The 17,724-nt window shown below is 43.4% G+C and overlaps 1 protein-coding gene across 3 annotated transcripts; it reads right to left on the bottom strand.

Moving 5' to 3' along the window:
* Positions 1 to 273: 273 nt before the first annotated feature.
* On the bottom strand, positions 274 to 16,728 carry prim1 (DNA primase subunit 1). 3 transcript variants are annotated; one of them, XM_033015802.1, is made up of 13 exons: positions 16,655 to 16,728; positions 13,788 to 13,945; positions 13,098 to 13,204; positions 12,169 to 12,242; positions 11,013 to 11,149; positions 10,863 to 10,921; positions 9,421 to 9,530; positions 7,460 to 7,536; positions 6,778 to 6,913; positions 4,258 to 4,327; positions 3,414 to 3,511; positions 1,355 to 1,453; positions 274 to 519 (listed from the first exon to the last, which is right to left on the bottom strand). In XM_033015802.1, the coding sequence occupies exons 2-13, from the start codon at positions 13,839 to 13,841 to the stop codon at positions 500 to 502; spliced, it is 1,041 nt and encodes a 346-aa protein (XP_032871693.1). In that variant the 5' UTR covers positions 13,842 to 13,945; positions 16,655 to 16,728; the 3' UTR covers positions 274 to 499. The 3 variants fall into 3 exon arrangements, with proteins under 3 accessions (XP_032871693.1, XP_032871692.1, XP_032871691.1); XM_033015801.1 differs by having other exon boundaries at positions 9,424 to 9,530; positions 16,560 to 16,726; XM_033015800.1 differs by having other exon boundaries at positions 16,560 to 16,726.
* Between the last annotated feature and the right edge of the window lie 996 nt (positions 16,729 to 17,724).

Here is a 17,724-nt window from a genome sequence, read left to right on the forward strand (position 1 = left end):
ATGTTTATTATCCCCCCCCCCCCCCCCCCCCCCCTCCTCAAAGGGCTGAAGAGAATCACGCTTTTCACTGAGCAACAGATTTCTGCATGAAGTAATCAAGGCATAGGGGGATTGTACAGGAAACTGGCACTGGGGTAGAAGATTGACCATGATCTTGATGAGCAGGTTCAAAGGGCTGGATATCTGGCCTTTATGGAATATACACCCAGGTCTGTTCGATTCTGATTTAGCACGAGATGAGCAGAACCCAAATTGAATAACTAACAAATGAAATACACATATACACAGATTTTATTAGATAACTTGATGATTACAAAAAGGGCTCGAATTTGTAGATTTGATTTGTTGTTATGGCCATGTCAGATGAAAGCCATTGAGAGCTGATGAAAACCATTTTGTTAAATACTGAAAAATATGTATTGCAGTTACAGAAGTGAAGTGCAGAAGACAAGATGGAAGGCAAGTGGGCTCCAGGTCTTGAAATATGATGGTCTTATAATCAAAAATCTCTTTCTCTATCTAGAGGAAACAAAAACAATAAATCAAACAGAATACCTGGCTGGAGCAGTACACCCCTGTAATTTATTTCCTCATATTATGTAGCACTCCCCATTCATATGAGACGTTAACAATTTTAAGTACTCTCAACAACTTTCTAAACATCGACTACAGGTTGCAGAGGGAAACTCCTGATGACCCGTAAACTTCACAGTAACAGTGAAACCCTCGTTCAATAACACAGTGTATCCTCTACCTCCCATTTATTGCCCATGACTAGTTGCCCTTGCATTGAGCAACTTCTGGGCTATTTCAGATGCCAGATAAGAGTTAACCGTATTGACAGGTCAGAGTCACATGGAGACCAGTCTGAGTTCTTGGTCAGCACATTGCACCTCCAACATCAATCAATGATCTTCAGCAGAGACCATTTTCAATTATCTCCAAGGGCTGAGTTAGTAGGTCTGCACACCGTAGACTTGATAATAAATAAAATTCCTTACGAATGGAATTCAGCCTCCATCTTTTTTTGTACATTAGGATACAACAGCAACCACATTCCAAAATCAGTATAACGCTTTCAAATGTTTATCTTGTATGAAGTAAATCTGCCTATCACATTTTGTTTTGAGACCCAAGCCTCCTGCCCAATGCTTTCCTTCAAGAGCCATGGTAAGAGGCAAGAATTTAAATGAGTAGAGTTCAAACTTCACAATTGTGGAAAGATTCCAGAATTAACTCAAAGGAACAGCTGAAATTGCACAAGCTAAATAGAACAGTGGAAGCAATAAAACACTGCCTTTTCTCACCAGTATTTCCAGTAGCACTATTCTGGAATATCCTGCACAATACCTACCACTCTGTTCTAGCAGCAAACCCTTTCGTGACTGCTCCATCTCATCTAGGAATTGCTCAAAGATCTTGATAGGCCCCAGGAGACTTGTTTTCTTATAATCTAAGTGCAGAGAAAAGGAAAGAAATTCATTTCATCAGCTTTATGCATTACATTCCCTTGCAAACAGTCTCTCTTTGGTTTCCATCAATGGGTGAAATATCCCACCATCCCACTACTTAATTATCTTCCCATTGCTTTCTATGCCAAACTGGTGACTCTTGCAGCAGTGCAATCCTTGCAGTTTCAGCTAATCCATTTTATCCAGGTCAGCACACACCGGGAGGCAACCTGACAGTCCTACCTTATCCTTCCTAGAAAAGCAACCATGCAACTTGCAACATGGGTCACTGGAGATCAATAGCAGGAATTCTGACCAAATCAACCCCACATACATGGGCCAAAGTTTCATTGTGTGGCTCAATCTGCTGCCTCGGGGTACGCAGCACTGCAATACACACTTGTTGCAAAAGTTTAACCTTCTCAATATAAAATTAAATCAGAATCAGAATCATACTTTATTTGCCAAGTATGTTTTGCAACATACGAGGAATTTCATTGGCCAGGTCAGTCATACAATTAAAAGCAACAAATCACTCAAAAACACATTTTAACATGAACATCCACCACAGTGACTCATACACATTCCTCACTGTGATGAAAGGCGAAATAAAGTTAAAGTCCTTCCTTTTGTTCTTCCTCAATCAGGGGCCTCGAGCCCTCCGTTGACGGGACGATCTCGACTCCCGTAGCCGGCGGCGTTCGGGCCCTCCGCATCGAGGCGTTCAGCTCCCGCATCAGGGGAATGTCAGCTCCCCCGTGCTGGGCAATCGCACCTCGCAGCGTTGGAGCTCCCGATTAGCCTCTCTTGAGACTGCGAGCCCTTGATGGTATAAGTCCACGGTGATCGCGGTGGGAGCGATCCCAGGCAAGGGATCCGCTCCGATGTTAAGTCTGCGGCCCGCGATGGGGCTCACGACAGTCCTAGGAAGCCTCCAGCTATGGTAGGCCGCAGAGCCCGGAGAATGTGATCCGAAAATTGATCACATATCCGGGAAGGTAGGAACTTGAAAAAAAGTTTCCCCGATCCCCTCCCCCCACATAAAACATACCGAAGAACATTAAAAAACAAAGAACAAAAAAAAAAAAAACACGGTTGGTATATTCTTTTTTGGGAGTTTTGTGTTACAATAGAGCGATTGTTTTTCCTTTTTTTTCCCTTTTCTTTCTAGGGTCTCATTTCCTTTCTTTACTTCCTTCTCTAACTTCTTCCCTAAGGGGCTTTCTTTTCCCAACATTTTCCTGCAGCGTCACGATTCTTGCTCACTTTCCTTACTTCTTTTATTTCTATCTTTTTTAAAGCTCGAAAAACGAAGTGGTACAACAAATGTAATAAGATATATCCGATGTGTATTATTGTAATTTACTGTACTTCTAATAAAAATAAAAATAAATAAATAAATAAAGAGCATTAAAGCAAACGTTTTAACGCATTAAAAAATAACAAAAAGAAAGAAAAAAAAACGAACAGACTGCCGGTTGGGCTGCCATCTCCCTGGCTCCCCTGTTGGTCTTTTTTTTAAATTTAAACAGTTGTTACTTATATTCACATTGGCCATTTGAAAGGTGATGTATGAAGCTAAAAAGGTTTTGGTTAGGTAATTATCCCTCCCTTGTGTATATTGATTTAGAAGCACCGGGAATAGCCCAAGATGAATCTCAGGAAGCTGAAGAGCAAGTCTAGATCAGGAGTAAAAAAAAAAAAATTACCCTAGCTAAGAGCAGAAACAAAACCAACCTAGGCCCCATACCCACCACTATTCATTGACATGTGCAAGCCATTTTGATAGTGTACAAGAAGTGGATCAGTGTTTCTGGAGTCTGATCTCCCACTGCAGACGTCAGATGCTTCAAGAAAGGAAAATGGGTTAAAAAGATGATAACCTGTTTTGGGAGAAGTGATCAACTGATGTGTTATTCAGGATTGCTTTCACCACAGGAGAGCCCGCTTCATATTTTTTACCTCTGGTTCGACGCTTCACCTCTGGTTCTGCACCATTCTCAGTGTCTGCATTCACTTGCTCATCCTCAATTTTATGATCAAGCTCCTTGCAAAGAAAACTGAAAGAGAACATGGCATTAGGAATTATCCAGCTGCAAATTATACTGTCAAAATATTTTTTTTCTGGAGACTCAAGATGTTGTAACCTGGAACAAAAAACAAACCGCTGAAGGGCCAGGTAGCATCTGTGGAGACATGACCGGATGATGTTTTGGGTCGAGATCCTGCACCCGAACACTTGTGCAGAACTTGGCCATTTTAATCACCTTCACTTCACCATGAATTTCCACCATGCCCTCAAACCATTCCTTACACCTTTCTCTCTCCTTTCTTGATAGGACTATTTCCCAACTCGAAACGTCATCTGTCCATGTTCTCCAGAGATGCTGCCTGACCCATCATTACTCCATCACTTTGTCTTTTTTGCTGCAAATTTCAGCGTCTGCAGTCTCCCGTGTCTCTGCTGTAAATTAGCCTCTACGTCCTTCGCAGGGGAAGACGGAGGAAGAAAAGCAAATGATCCCATCCTGATAATTGCTGCTAAAAGTATTATGTCCAGGTGGGCACTGACACTCAAACACCTGCAGATGGTGGAAAATCAACTTTTAATTTTATTTTATGAAACCCAAGCTGGTACTCAGAGGCAGCCAAGTTGGGACATAAACAAACATTTCAATGCCATTCTGTGTTGCAAATGCTGCACCTTAAAAGAATCCCTGACATATGGCACCAACACGGGAGAAAGAAAACAGAATAGTCACTTTCAGAATATGCACACAAAAGTCAATGCCAATATCCTTCCTACCTTATTGTGGGCACAGAAAAGGGGTCAAACGTATCCAGATTCTTCACATCAATGGGCACTGAAATGCGTCCTGAAACAGTAACAGACTGAAATCTTTCACACTCCACGGTGAAAACACCACAGAAAAGCAGTGACAGATTAATTTTGTGTGCAGCCCTATTATTAGTAAAATAAATGGGTTGATAACTGATAAAAAACTTTAAAACAGGTGCACAACCTTTTATCCGAACATCCAAATAACGAAAACCTCCGAATAGCGGCCATTTTTTCGGGCCTTGAAGAAAGGTCCTTGAAAACGTTCACCGAGGGCGGCCTGCAGAGGTGACAGCGGAACCTCCAGTCGGTCCTCGAAGAAAGGGGAACTAAATCCCCATTCATAAAAGAGAAGGCGAGGGTATATTGCGCGGGAGGGTTAATAATTGACAATCTGCTGCTGCCTGCCCGCTGAGTTAAAAAGTTCCCACGGTCACGATACACAGTGTATCGTGAGTCAGTTTCACCCCACCTACACCCCTCTGCTTCCCGGCCATGTGTGTGATGCTAGCAGGACCGTGCCAGTCACCGGAGACGTCAGGACCAATTGGACATCGACCACCAGGCCCACCGCAAGCACGGAGATCCCAGAGACCCACAGCCAGCAGCAGCCCAGCCCCGTTCCAACTCCAGAGGAAAACTGCAAACTGGCCGGAGACGTCAGGACCACCAGAAGCCGTTCCCCGAGCTGCGCCCCCTCATCGGGACACCGACCCCCAGGCCCACTGCAAGCACGGAGATCCCAGAGACCCACAGCCAACAGCAGCCCAGCCCAGCCCCGCTCCAACTACAGAGGAACCTGGGTTGCGGATGACGGGGCGCAGCTCGGGGCGTCGTAGAGGCTTTTTCTTTCACAGGGAGCTTTCTGCTGTCCGGCAGAGAAGAAAGGCTCTACAACAAACCTGTCCCCCGCTCGACTCCACGGAGGAGCGTCCATCTGGGGGGGGGGGCAACAACAAGGCGGTAGGACCGCTTACCCGGCGCTCCGCTATCCCGACACCGTGCCGAGCCCAGCCCGCTAGCGCCTGAGCAGCGGGCTGGATCTAAAGCCAAGGAAGAGGCGTCCGGCCAGTGGCTCGAGGGGCGGGTTCCTGTTGGTCCTGACGTCTCCGGCCACCTGCCATCCTCCGGGAACTGTACCGCCCTTGCAGGAGAGTGGGGTTGTTTGCAGTTGCAGAGGAAGGGGGCAAGGGCGGTACAGTTCCCAGTCTCAGCTCCAGTCCAGGGGGGTGGCCGGAGACGTCAGGACCAACGGGACACCGACCCCCAGGCCCACTGCAAGCACGGAGATCCCAGAGACCCACAGCCAGCAGCAACTCCGGCCCAGCCCCGCTCCAACTCCAGAGGAACACGTAGGGGCAGAAGCTGATGGTGTGCAAGGTACGTCTTGTTCTTGGGGTGACGGATGAGGGGGCGCAGCTCGGGCTGTGGGCAAACTGCCACTTGTCGCCGTAGCAGCCCATCAGGGAGCGGATTCCTCTGGAGTTGGAGGGGGAGGGGGGTATTGTGCTGTTTGATCGCCCCCTGCTATCCCAGGGACAGGGAGACACAGCGGCTTTTTAGACTGGTGGGCAATCACTTCCAAAGTTCTGCCCACACAGTCAGTACACCTCTCCTACACTGCATTTCATACAAACATTTATTCTGCAAGAAAAAACTACATTGAAGACTCAAACTCTTCGAGTAACTGCCGGGATCAAGGCGCAAACTCGCGACCTTGCGGATATGAGCCGAGCACTCTACCACTGAGCCAGCCATTAAAATCTACGCTAAAAAAATTCCATTCCGAAGACCGACAAATTCTGAATTACGAAAAGTGTCTGGTCCCAAGGCTTTCGGATAAAAGGTTGTGCACCTGTACTTGATCTGAGAGGCCTGATGTGAATTAATGAGTCAGAGAGCAGAGAAACACAGGTCCTTCAGGCCACCGTCATAGCAACCATCGAGCATCCATTTACACTAAACCTATTTAATTTTCTCCAGATTCCCATCAACTCTCCCACCACCCCTCCCCCTCCCCCCGATTCTACCACTCACCTATGTACGAAGAGCAATCAACAGCGGTCAATCAACATATGCACCAGCGTGCCTTTGAGATATACGAGGGCCCACCCTGCCATACGCCAGCTGAGCTATACCACATGGTGACAAAACCAAGTGTTTCATCATCCAGCCTTAATACCATGACATTTAAACAAAAGACTTTAGTTTAAAATCAAGTCATTTTGCATGAATTTGTTCAAAAGCACAAGATCTCCACCCCTACACCCCCCCAGCCATAAGACCCAGAACAAAACCTTAATCCCAAGAAGGCAGTTAATTTGCCGTGAGAAAGGAATTAACAATCCTCTTTGCTCACCCATAAGCTGCAGCTACAATTGGCATGGGCACAGATAGGACAGGCAACTGTCTACCTGCTTCCTATACAGTAGAGAGCACTGTCAGCAGGTATCAGACAGTAACAAAAGACAGACACACAAACGTTACCTGTTTTTGGATGAACAGAGAACGGGCTTTTCAGAAGATGGTTGATACTTTTACTGACGTTCACATCCAGACGAGGGTAGCAGTACTGCAGTTTTATCTCTTCCATAGATTTCTTAGAATCCATTGAACGCTTCAACTGTAAAAACCCATATGATGAATGGCAAGTTCAGCTTCAAAATCTATACGCCACTAGTGGAGCAATAATACTTTCCCTAAGCTCCTCCTCCTATTCATCCAAATTAAATCTCCTCTCAGCATCCTTCGTTCCAAAGGAAATAACACCAGCCTCCACAATTCTCCTGCCCTGAATATTCTTGTAAATTCTATCAGTGGTATCACACCTTTCCTGCAACGAACTGGCTCAAATTATATAAAGTATTCCAGTGGTGGCCTATACTTTAGTTTGAACGTTATCTTCGTGCTCTCATAGTGTTTCAGTCTCTAAAGGCAAACATCAGATCCACCTGGCTTGCTACTTTCAAAGATCTGTAGATGTGCAATTCAAGATCCCTCCTCTTCTACACTTGTATAACACCAAAACCTATGGAGTCCCAGTTGTACTTCAGGAAGAAGCAGACAGCATTTCACAATTAGAAACTGGATGACATTCAGCGTCCTATTTTTTCCCCCCAAGTTGTGAAATCATAGTGTCCAATCAAACTTTGATTATGTGATCGCTTACCTCAATTTGCAACATTTTCCAACGCTCAGCTGAACTTCTTGCTTTGAGAAAATCCTTTTGTAATCCGTCTTGCAAATGTGCACACTTGTTAAGGAGATACTCCATCATTTCATGCAAAAATCTCAACAGATTTGAACTTAATACATGGAAGCTTAAAAATAAAATATTTTTTACCAGGCCAACTTTTAAAGAACTCATTGTTCTGGTCCTTGGCAACATTAGTCTTACACAACTGCTCCTAACTAAGTTGTTATGTAGCACGCTGGGACAACTTGACCCAGTTATTTACAGCAAGAGTATTTGCAACACCCTTGCATTGTGTGTGGTCCCACTGTACACTGTGTCCCACAGGGTCCAGTGTACAACTCAGACCACTATGCGTGTGCAGGCCTCCCTTCCAAATTACTTAATAGGTTATTAAGAAGTGAACAAAGAGTGCAATTGACAGCAAGTGGTTTGAAAAAAGTCACAGTGCAGCCTCACTGGCAATTCAATAGAACCAAGTGGTAGTTAAAAAATCAACATTGTATGTGCGGGACTGGGAATGGAGAGATATGGTCTCTCTCCCCAAAAGGAGATTAAAAGAACCAGCTTTGATTTGTGGACAATTCAACAGTTCCGCCCTCACATCACATACCAGTTTTTGCTGTAACAATGGAATTTAAATATACACTCCACAGGCTCCTGGATTTCTGGTCCAGAGACACAAACATTACATTGAGGTTTTTCCAAATATTCGTTTTCATGATTCAGGCATGGCCAAAAATTATTCCCCTTGAGAAGGTGGTGGTGAGTTGCCTTCTTGAAACACTGTAGTCCTTCTGGGAAAGGTGCTCAAAGAGTGTTGATGGGGAGAGAATTCCAGTATTTACACCAATGCCTGCTGCCTTGTCCTTTTTGGTGGTGAAGGTGATAGGATAAAGGATTGGTGTTGGATGAGCCTGGACAAGGACACTAGCACTTTTTTTAAAAATAAAGATGATGCACACAGCAAACACTGTATGCCAATGATGGAGGTTGCAAGTGGAAAATCTCTCCAGTGAAATTCGAGTTTGCAAAAGCACCCAAATCATCGTCTTGCATTCTTATCCTGTTGGCTAGTGAGAAATTTGTATAGTATTGAGACCACAATTACATATTTTTTTAAATTAGCTTGATTTCTTTCGCAATTTTCCTTTTGAATTAGATGCTCAACTTCGCAACAGAATCAGAGTGGATTTGTTTTACGTTCAAAGTGAACGCTGTTCTGGCAGTATAGAATACATACATCTTGCAACAGTAAGCAAACCTTGCATATACAAAAAGATCCAATTCCAAACACAAATTAATTCTCAACATTGAATAGTGAAAGGCCTGAATAGAGTGGATGTGGAGGATGTTTCCACTAGTGGGAAAGTCTAGGACCAGAGATCATAGCCTCAGAATAAAAGGACGTACCTTCAGGAAGGCGATGAGGAGGAATTTATTTTGCCAGAGGGTGGTGAATCTGTGGAATTCATTGTCACAGAAGGCTGTGGAGGCCAAGTCAATGGATATTTTTTAAGGCAGAGATTGATAGATTCTTGATTGATTAGTACAAGTGTCAGGGGTTATGGGGAGAAGGCAGGAGAATGGGGGTTGAGAGGGAGAGTTAGATCAGCCATGATTGAATGGCGGTGTAGACTCGATGGGCCGAATGGCCTAAATCTGCTCCTGGAACTTATGAACATCAGAGAACCAGCCCAAACTGTGATAGCAATTGTTTTGCCAGGCAGCCATGAGAATGTGACTTTTGACTGGGTAGTTTTCTTGTTAATTGTGGGTGCACCAAGAAGTGGACCATCTGCTCGCAACTGAATGACAGGAGCAGGACAGAGGTATTCAGAGAATGGACCGAGCCACCTGTCGCAGCAATTAAATGCAATGCAATTCAAAGTTAACGATGGATTCACCAAATATGACTTATTCCAATGAAAGGATATTTTCGGGGACCAAAGCTAGGATCTTCTGCCAATTTTCTTTTGTGCCAAAGAGATCTTGTTTATTTACAGCGTATTCTTCAAAATAACCATTTATCACAGTGAGAGCTTCCCTGCAGGTGAATCAAAACAATGGTTAACAATAAGGACATGTTTAAACAGACACCAACGAATCCTCTCACTCTATGCTCTAGATCACAACAGAAATCGAATTCAGTGCATCGCTAAATAGTCATAACAGACTTTTAAAAATCCATTAAAATACTAATCCAATCAGTAGGAATCCAATAAAAAAACGCTCCCATAAGGATGTCATAAAAATCCCTCTTCACTTATCTAATCATAACAAAATCAGTCTTAAAATGCTCATTACAAAGCATAATGTACCATATCCTCCAACTCACCGAGTAATGCCTTGGCAGATCTGCGAGCCACATCCAAAAAGCTTGATACATGCACATACCTCACACTGGCAATACACCAGAAACACTTAACGCAAATTACATGTGCTTTAAAATCTAGGGGCCTGACCTCTAGCATGCATAATTGAACTCTAGGGACTTTTAAATGTTAAATATGAAAAACATAGACATAGAAACATATACAATAGGTGCAGGAGTAGGCCATTCGGCCCTTCGAGCCTGCACCGCCATTCAATATGATCATGGCTGATCATCCAACTCAGTATCCTGTACCTGCCTTCTCTCCATACCCCCTGATCCCTTTAGCCACAAGGGCCACATCTAACTCCCTCTTAAATATAGCCAATGAACTGGCCTCAACTACTTTCTGTGGCAGAGAATTCCAGAGATTCACCACTCTGTGTGAAAAATGTTTTCCTCATCTCGGTCCTAAAAGGTTACTCTTACTTTAAAAGAAAATATGAACTCCAATAGCATCATGTTCCAGTCCTCCTGCAGCTCATCTCCAGTGATGGTAAGGCAATGATTCAATCACAAATGTCCTATAACAGATAACGTGCCAATTTCTCCTTCACTGTGCAACGGTGTCCCATTGTCCCAACGGCAGGGGAGGGTGCAGTACAACTGCATACAGGCGGAAAGAAAACCCTGACAGTCCTCCACATCAACTCCAGTCCCCCTGAGGTTTCATAGCATTAGATCCAACGTGAATGCAACCTCCGGCATTAGATCCAACCTCCTCCTGGCCACCACTTACTGTCCTCATTCAGTTGATGAATCAGTGATCCTCCATGTGGAACTGCTCTTGGAAGTTGCACTGAAAGTAGAGAGGGAACGGAATGGACTCTGGGTGAAGGACTTCAGGGCAGATGCAACTTTAAAAATCAGAAGTACATCAGAACTTTAATGTCCGAAGCCCAACCATCTCAAGCTGCTTCATCAGTGACCTACCTTCCATCAGAAGTGATACATATTATCTATATATCCAAAAGTAGAACTATTTCCTTGCTCTACAATACTTACTCAATTGAAGGATGAATGGATCGAGTCAGTTGTACTTTCTTGATGGTATCGATCCCACCCTGGAAAATAACCAGTAAAATATTTAGCATTACAAGTTACCGACAGATGCTCTAAAGCAGCAATTAATCACCAAGTTCACAAGGCACGTACTTTGACCACACTCAGGTACTCGGCAACAGCTGATCGAGCTGCCTGGGAAAGTCCTCGTGCTGCTTCATCACAGACCCAGCAATGCACCCCTCTTCGACCAGAATATACCCAGAGACAATGCAGGAATCCAAAGTCCTCTAAAAAGGAAACACAGTAAATTAATAATTTCAGTGTATAACTTATGCCCGAGTCTCGGCAACATACAATTTGAACACAGGCACACTAATGGACGTATTATTATTATTGCTTGTTTTAAAAAAAAATAAAGGTTACGCATTGTCCTCTCTCCCTCAAGTTTATTTCAAGAAGCTCAGTACATTGGAGTTCCTATATGTTGTGCTACTAAATGACAATGTGGAGCCAAGCCATTTTATGTTGCTCACTCTTGAAATAGGCCATTCGGTTCATCTGTTCCCCGTCGGTCCATATTTATAATCTTAGTGTATAACAAGGCTGTAGCTCGAAGCCAATGGCTCCCCCTCAAAGGAAAGATCTGTGAGGGAGTTAGATGTGGCCCTTGTGGCTAAGGGGATCAGAGGGTATGGAGAGAAGGCAGGTACGGGATACTGAGTTGGATGATCAGCCATGATCATATTGAATGGCGGTGCAGGCTCGAAGGGCCGAATGGCCTACTCCTGCACCTAATTTCTATGTTTCTATGAACCATCCGAGCAACAAGCTGCAGGTGAAAGAGATCCAGTCCAGAGGTTTACAAGGTTCCGTTCTTTTGAACTGTTCATAATCCAAACATTTCACAAGTTGGAAATGCGACCACAAACAATTTTCTCACATGGCAGAAGATGCCTACAGCCCCTCAGCAGCTGGCAAATCCATCCTGCCAGTTTCCCAAACATCCGTTCCTATCTACATGCAGTCCATATGTTTGTAAGCTGGGGGGGACCTGTAGCACAATTTACCTCTGGCCTCCAGGAAGACCAGCATAAAGACAAAGACCAAAACAAGTGGAGTTCGTATTCCTGAACAATATCTACATGCCCTGTTGAAACGAGTGATGCTTTCTGCTGCCCATTAAGTTTCTGATACTCACAGAAGGACAAAGCCTCTTAGCTCAATGCAGAGGAAAGGAAACGAGAACACAAGAACAAGCGGACGGAAAGCAGAATGACTAAAGAAAACAAAAACAATGCTATCTTACCATCCAATGCTCTATCCAGAATCTTGATAGCAATGGTCATCAGTGTCCAACATTTACGGCAAATGTCTGCAGAGCTGAAGAATATTATGTAATATGATAGAATGCCTCCGAATAAATTAACACTTATCCAGATATAAAAACTGTTGCTGACAAGAACAGTCATCAGGATCGTCACCCATCCCCACAAACAGCAACCCTAGGCCATAAAAGACTTAAAAATGATCAACTAAACTCGTTCAATGAGCCAGAAATCAGTGACAGATCCAATCTGATCCAAGATCCCCAACTAACTGGATTTTAGGTTTCATTTTCTTAATGTTTTTGAATAATCAGCCATTTATTAAACATATACAGAATGAGTAATTTTCATATTGATTTATTTTATATTTCTTGAACTTCTGTTGCAGTAGTGCAGTACATGAAAATGCAAGCCCTTTGTACTACAATAATTGGTAAATACGTGTCCTGCACTTGTAAAACTTTAACCTTACATATATTAGTCATCTTGCACTTACCAAATGGCAATGCACTAGAAGTTCTCCCGTTGGGATGAAAGGGCTCATTTTAGCAACATTACTGTGGGGTTGTGGTGCCTGAACATTGCTTCCTGTAACACAACCTACAAAAGGTCTCAAAGTGCTGGAGTAACTCAGTGGGTCAGGCAGCATTTCTGGAGAACATAGATAGGGACGATTCGGGTTAGGACCCTTTAGAGGCTGAAGAAGGGTCCCAACATGAAACACCACCTATCCATGTTTTCCAGAGATGCTGCCTGACCCGCTGAGTTACTGCGTCATTTTATGTCTAACTATGGTATAACCAGCACCTGCAGATTCTTGTTACTGCAAAAGATGTTACATTTAAAAGCAACTTGAATGACCACTGTCAAGCACTGGGCCGGTGTGATAGGATTGTAAGCATAACCATACCTGCAACAGGTTCGGACATCATCATAATCTGTCATATCAATATCAAAGACCAATTCTTTACTTTCTGCCTGGAAGGCTCCTGACTTCACAGAGTTATGCTGACTGGGCTGGAAGAAAAATATCAAACAGTCTGCCACAGAAAATTTGTATCCCACCTCATCAAATTAGTCTTCACCCATCGCCCAAAAGTGAACGGTTTAGTGAGATATTCCGCATGGCTCACTTTGGAACCTTTTTGCCTGTGAACCTTTCGAAAGTTCACGAGTTGCCTTGCTGTAGAATTATTGTAGCAAATCTTGATGCATGCCATCTACACAAACATGCCACAAAGTGTATCTCCCATGTACATTTAAAAAAACAAACTTTGCATTCCTCAGATCAGTTTTTGTTGAAAGCTCAGTTTAAGGCCCTGCGTTACTGGTTAGACCCGCAGGTGATGCTGTAGCATTTCCCCTTCCCCAGAATATTAATAATATTAAGATGCAAAATTGCTGCTTTAGTACATGTTAACCTGCAATTTCACAAACCAGTAATCTGATTGTCATTAATCACTCAAAATGTTTCCTAAAAATACTTTCAATTCTGGGAGATGTAATCTATCAACATAAAAATAAAACTGGGTGCATGTAAAGGGGGCCGTTAATCCAGTCTATGAGATTGAAACGTTAAAAGGAATGGCCATTGAGTAACCTTGTGGGAATAGACAGCTCCAAGGTCGATCTTGTAAGGGACCATTTTCTGCATTTCTTTCTCCAATTCATTCTGATTGTTAAAGGACTGGTAGCGTACATAGATGTCATCTTTCAGGGTGAAGGAGAATTCTCGATTCTGGAAGTAGTTCTTCGGGACTGTTGGCATAGAGAGCATAACTGTCAAGTGTTGTAAATATAGGTAACAGTATAGAGCTATTAAGCGATCTGTTATCAGACTGGTTAAATGGATGGGTGGGGTGGGGGACGAAGAGAAAAGAGGTGGTGACAGAGCAGGTCACAGGTTTACAGAATTGGTCTCAACCTAACTTTTCTGGGTGTGTTTTTATCAACCATCTTTTATGTGACAGAGGTTTATGGCACAGGAGGCCAATGGTTCAGCCTGTCAGGACAATGCCTGCCTAAAATTAGCTTCCCACCTCTCAGCCTACTACTTGAAGGCACAATGACAAAAACACATTTAATGATATTAGCTTTTTTCCTTGGAAGTCATTCGGTGTTTCTTTCAACAGTATTGCACATGGCCCATAAAAATCTCAGCTATCAAGGATCTATTGCCTTAGTATCTGCCAGTCTAACTATGCGAGAGAATGGTTACGTTAGAATGTAACATTTTAGCCTAGACGGGGCATGTTTGTCAGAGGGGGTGAGTTGGACGTGATGATTTACAATTGACAAGATATAGGACAATTAAATGAAGAACTCTGACATGCTAAAACAAATTAGTTCATAGAATCATACAGCACAGAATATACAACAGGGAAGGCGCTGTTATTGAATCTGGTGATACTTACTTTGAAGCTTTTGTATCTACAGCCCGATGAGAGAGAAGAGAGAATGATGGGTGTGTGAATATTCTTTGATCACATTGGCTGCTGTCCCGAGGCAGCATGCAGTGCACATAGAGAAGTTGGAGGGGAGGAGGTGGGTTTGCGTGATAGAATGGGCTGCATTCACAACACGTTACAATTTCTTGTGGTCATGGACAGAGCAGTTGTCAAACCAGATTCTGCAGAAGGGTCCTAACCCAAAATTTTACCTATCCATGTTCTCCAGAGATGCTCCCTGACCTGGGGTTACTCCAGCACATTGTGTCATTTTGCCAAACCAACCTGTGCTGCATTCCGACAGCTTCCCCTGCCATAGGAAAAAGATTTGGCCAACTATTCCACATAATTTTATAGACCTCCAGAAGGCCACCCTTCAACCTCCGATATTCCAATGAGAATAAATGCAGCCTATCCAATCTCTCCTTATAACTACAGCCCTCCATTCCAGACAACATCCTGGTGCTTTCTAATGCACTCTGTATATTACTACCACATCCTTCCTGTAATGTGGCAACCAGACATGCACCCTGTACTCCAAATGCAATCTAACCAATGTTTTGTGTATCAACTGTGGTCCCAACTCTTATATCCAATGCCTGTTCGTTAAGGTTAACATACCAAATGCCTTTTCAGTACTTTGTCTTTTATCCATCTGTACTCCAATTTTCAGCGAGCTGCAGCTTTGCACATCAAGGTCTCTCTGTACATCAATGTTTCTAAGATCCTTGCCATACTCTGTATGTCCTAACAGAATTTGACTTCCTCTTAGAATAAAGGGGAGGTCATTTAAGACTGAGGTGAGAAAAAACTTTTTCACCCAGAGAGTTGTGAATTTATGGAATTCCCTGCCACAGAGGGCAGTGGAGGCCAAGTCCCTCTATGGATTTAAGAGAAAGTTAGATAGAGCTCTAGGGGCTAGTGGAGTCAAGAGATATGGGGAGAAGGCAGGCACGGGTTATTGATAGGGGACAATCAGCCATGATCACAATGAATGGCGGTGCTGGCTCGAAGGGCCGAATGGCCTCCTCCTGCACCTATTTTTTATGTTTCTGTTTCCCAAAAGTGCACTCGCTCACACTTGTCTGGATTAAATTCCATCTTCCACCACTCCACCCATCTTTCCAGCTGACCATGTCTGTATGTTTAGACAACCTTCTTCATCATCTACATTCTACAACTTGTCTGCAAACTTAATGATGACACCACCTATATTCGCATCCAAGCCATTTCTGTTTACAAACAACAACTTGTCCCCATTGTACACTGTTAGTTACAAATTTCCAGTCAGAAATCCGTTTACCACCACTACCCTCTCCCTTCCAGCACTCAGCAAATTTTGAATCCCCCGTGACTTAACCTTCTGGACCAGCTGACTGGATGTGACTTTGTCAAAGTCCACGTGAACTTAGTCTACTTAGTGCTACTTTCATCATTTTTCTCAGTTGGCTCCTCAATCCGAAACAGATTTTTAAGACATGTTCGCCCTACACAAAACCAAGATGACTCCGCCTGATCAGTCCCTGCCCTTCAAGTGAACATAATCCGTCCCTCAGAATCTTCTTCAGCCACTTCCCTACCACTCACCGACCTGGAGTTTCCAGGCTTGTCCCTCTATGAACAATGTGTCTTCCAGTCTCCTGATACTCATCCGTGATGAACAAAGATGTAAAGATCTCCGCCAGGGCCTCAGCGTCTTCCTACCTTGCTTCCATTCTCGTAATCAGAGGCACCAATTGACTACACACCAGCTCCACATAAACGCTACCCAGCTCACCACACTTTCCACAATTGTTCACATGGAAAGGTATATTTAATAGGAAAGTGGACACGTAAGAATAAGTCCGTGTCGAAATATTTTCACAGATCAGCAAACTTTACCTGCAGAAGAAAACAAATTATTCATTTCAATATTTTCGCCTTACCACCGCCATAACTCAGCCACCTGAAGTACTGAGGATACGGGAAGAGGCGCCTGTAATAAACGGGGAGTAAGTCTGGTAACTCGGATGCATCATACCGGCTCTCGGTCAACGCCATTTCGGAGTGGAAAATAAACCCGCCAAATGCGCTCAACCAGAACTGCTCTCCGTTTCCCGGAAACGACTTGCCAAGCTTGCCGGGAGTTGTAGGCAATTGAGTCAGATCTTCACCCTTTGTGAAAACTCCAAATAAGGTCATTTCAAAGAATACGGTCATTTCAAAGAATGTTTACCGACCTTTTCTTTCTTATCCCTTTCCCAAACGCTTAGTCCAGTGATTTTTGTTACACCCAAATGTGGCACTATGTTACATTTCTTAAGTTCTACTTCCAATGGCGTGCACTTCACATAAGAGTTGGCACTGCCTAATCCTTGTCTCAACATCTCTAAGGGTAGACTTAATCATCTAAGGGGGTAGAAGACCGCCCACCACCACACCACTTAACACCTCTTGAATCACTGAAATCTGTCAGTGGATACAACTGCCATTTTGACTTAAAAATTAACTATATTATTTTGCAATATAATCTCACCAAGAGCACTTTTCCATACAATGTTTGTGTCCCAAAGTTATTGTGAGTGTGCCTGCCGATACAATAGTTCCCCCACAAGAATCCAGATCACAATGCAATCTACATTTCATTTATTTACTATTTTGAGAAATGTTTTAATATCAGATTTTTGTAATAATCTGAAAGCAAGGTTCTCCGTACGATTTCAAATGTTATCTATAGTTCTTGCAACCATTTAATGTTGCACATGATACAAAGCTAGATGGCAGTTTGAGCCACCTAGTGGAGGATGCAGCAAGACTTCAGGGAGATGTAGAAAATGTAATTGAATAGGCAAGAGCAAAGATCTCATAAGATCCGCTATAAGATCTTTGGGCAAGAGCGTGGCGGATAAAGTGGAATAATGTAATATCATCTATTTTGGTCAAAAAAAGGTGGAATATATCTTAACTAGTGAGATTTAAAAGTGGTAGTACTCAGGGATCTGGATGTCTTTGTACAAGATCTATTGTAATACTAGACCAAGTGGGACCTGTTGGGTCTCTGTCACACAGGACTGGTCCCCCAACGCAACCCGTTCCCCCAATGCAATTTTC

Source organism: Amblyraja radiata, chromosome 46 (genome assembly GCF_010909765.2).
Source record: "Amblyraja radiata isolate CabotCenter1 chromosome 46, sAmbRad1.1.pri, whole genome shotgun sequence".
Lineage (NCBI taxonomy): Eukaryota > Metazoa > Chordata > Chondrichthyes > Rajiformes > Rajidae > Amblyraja > Amblyraja radiata.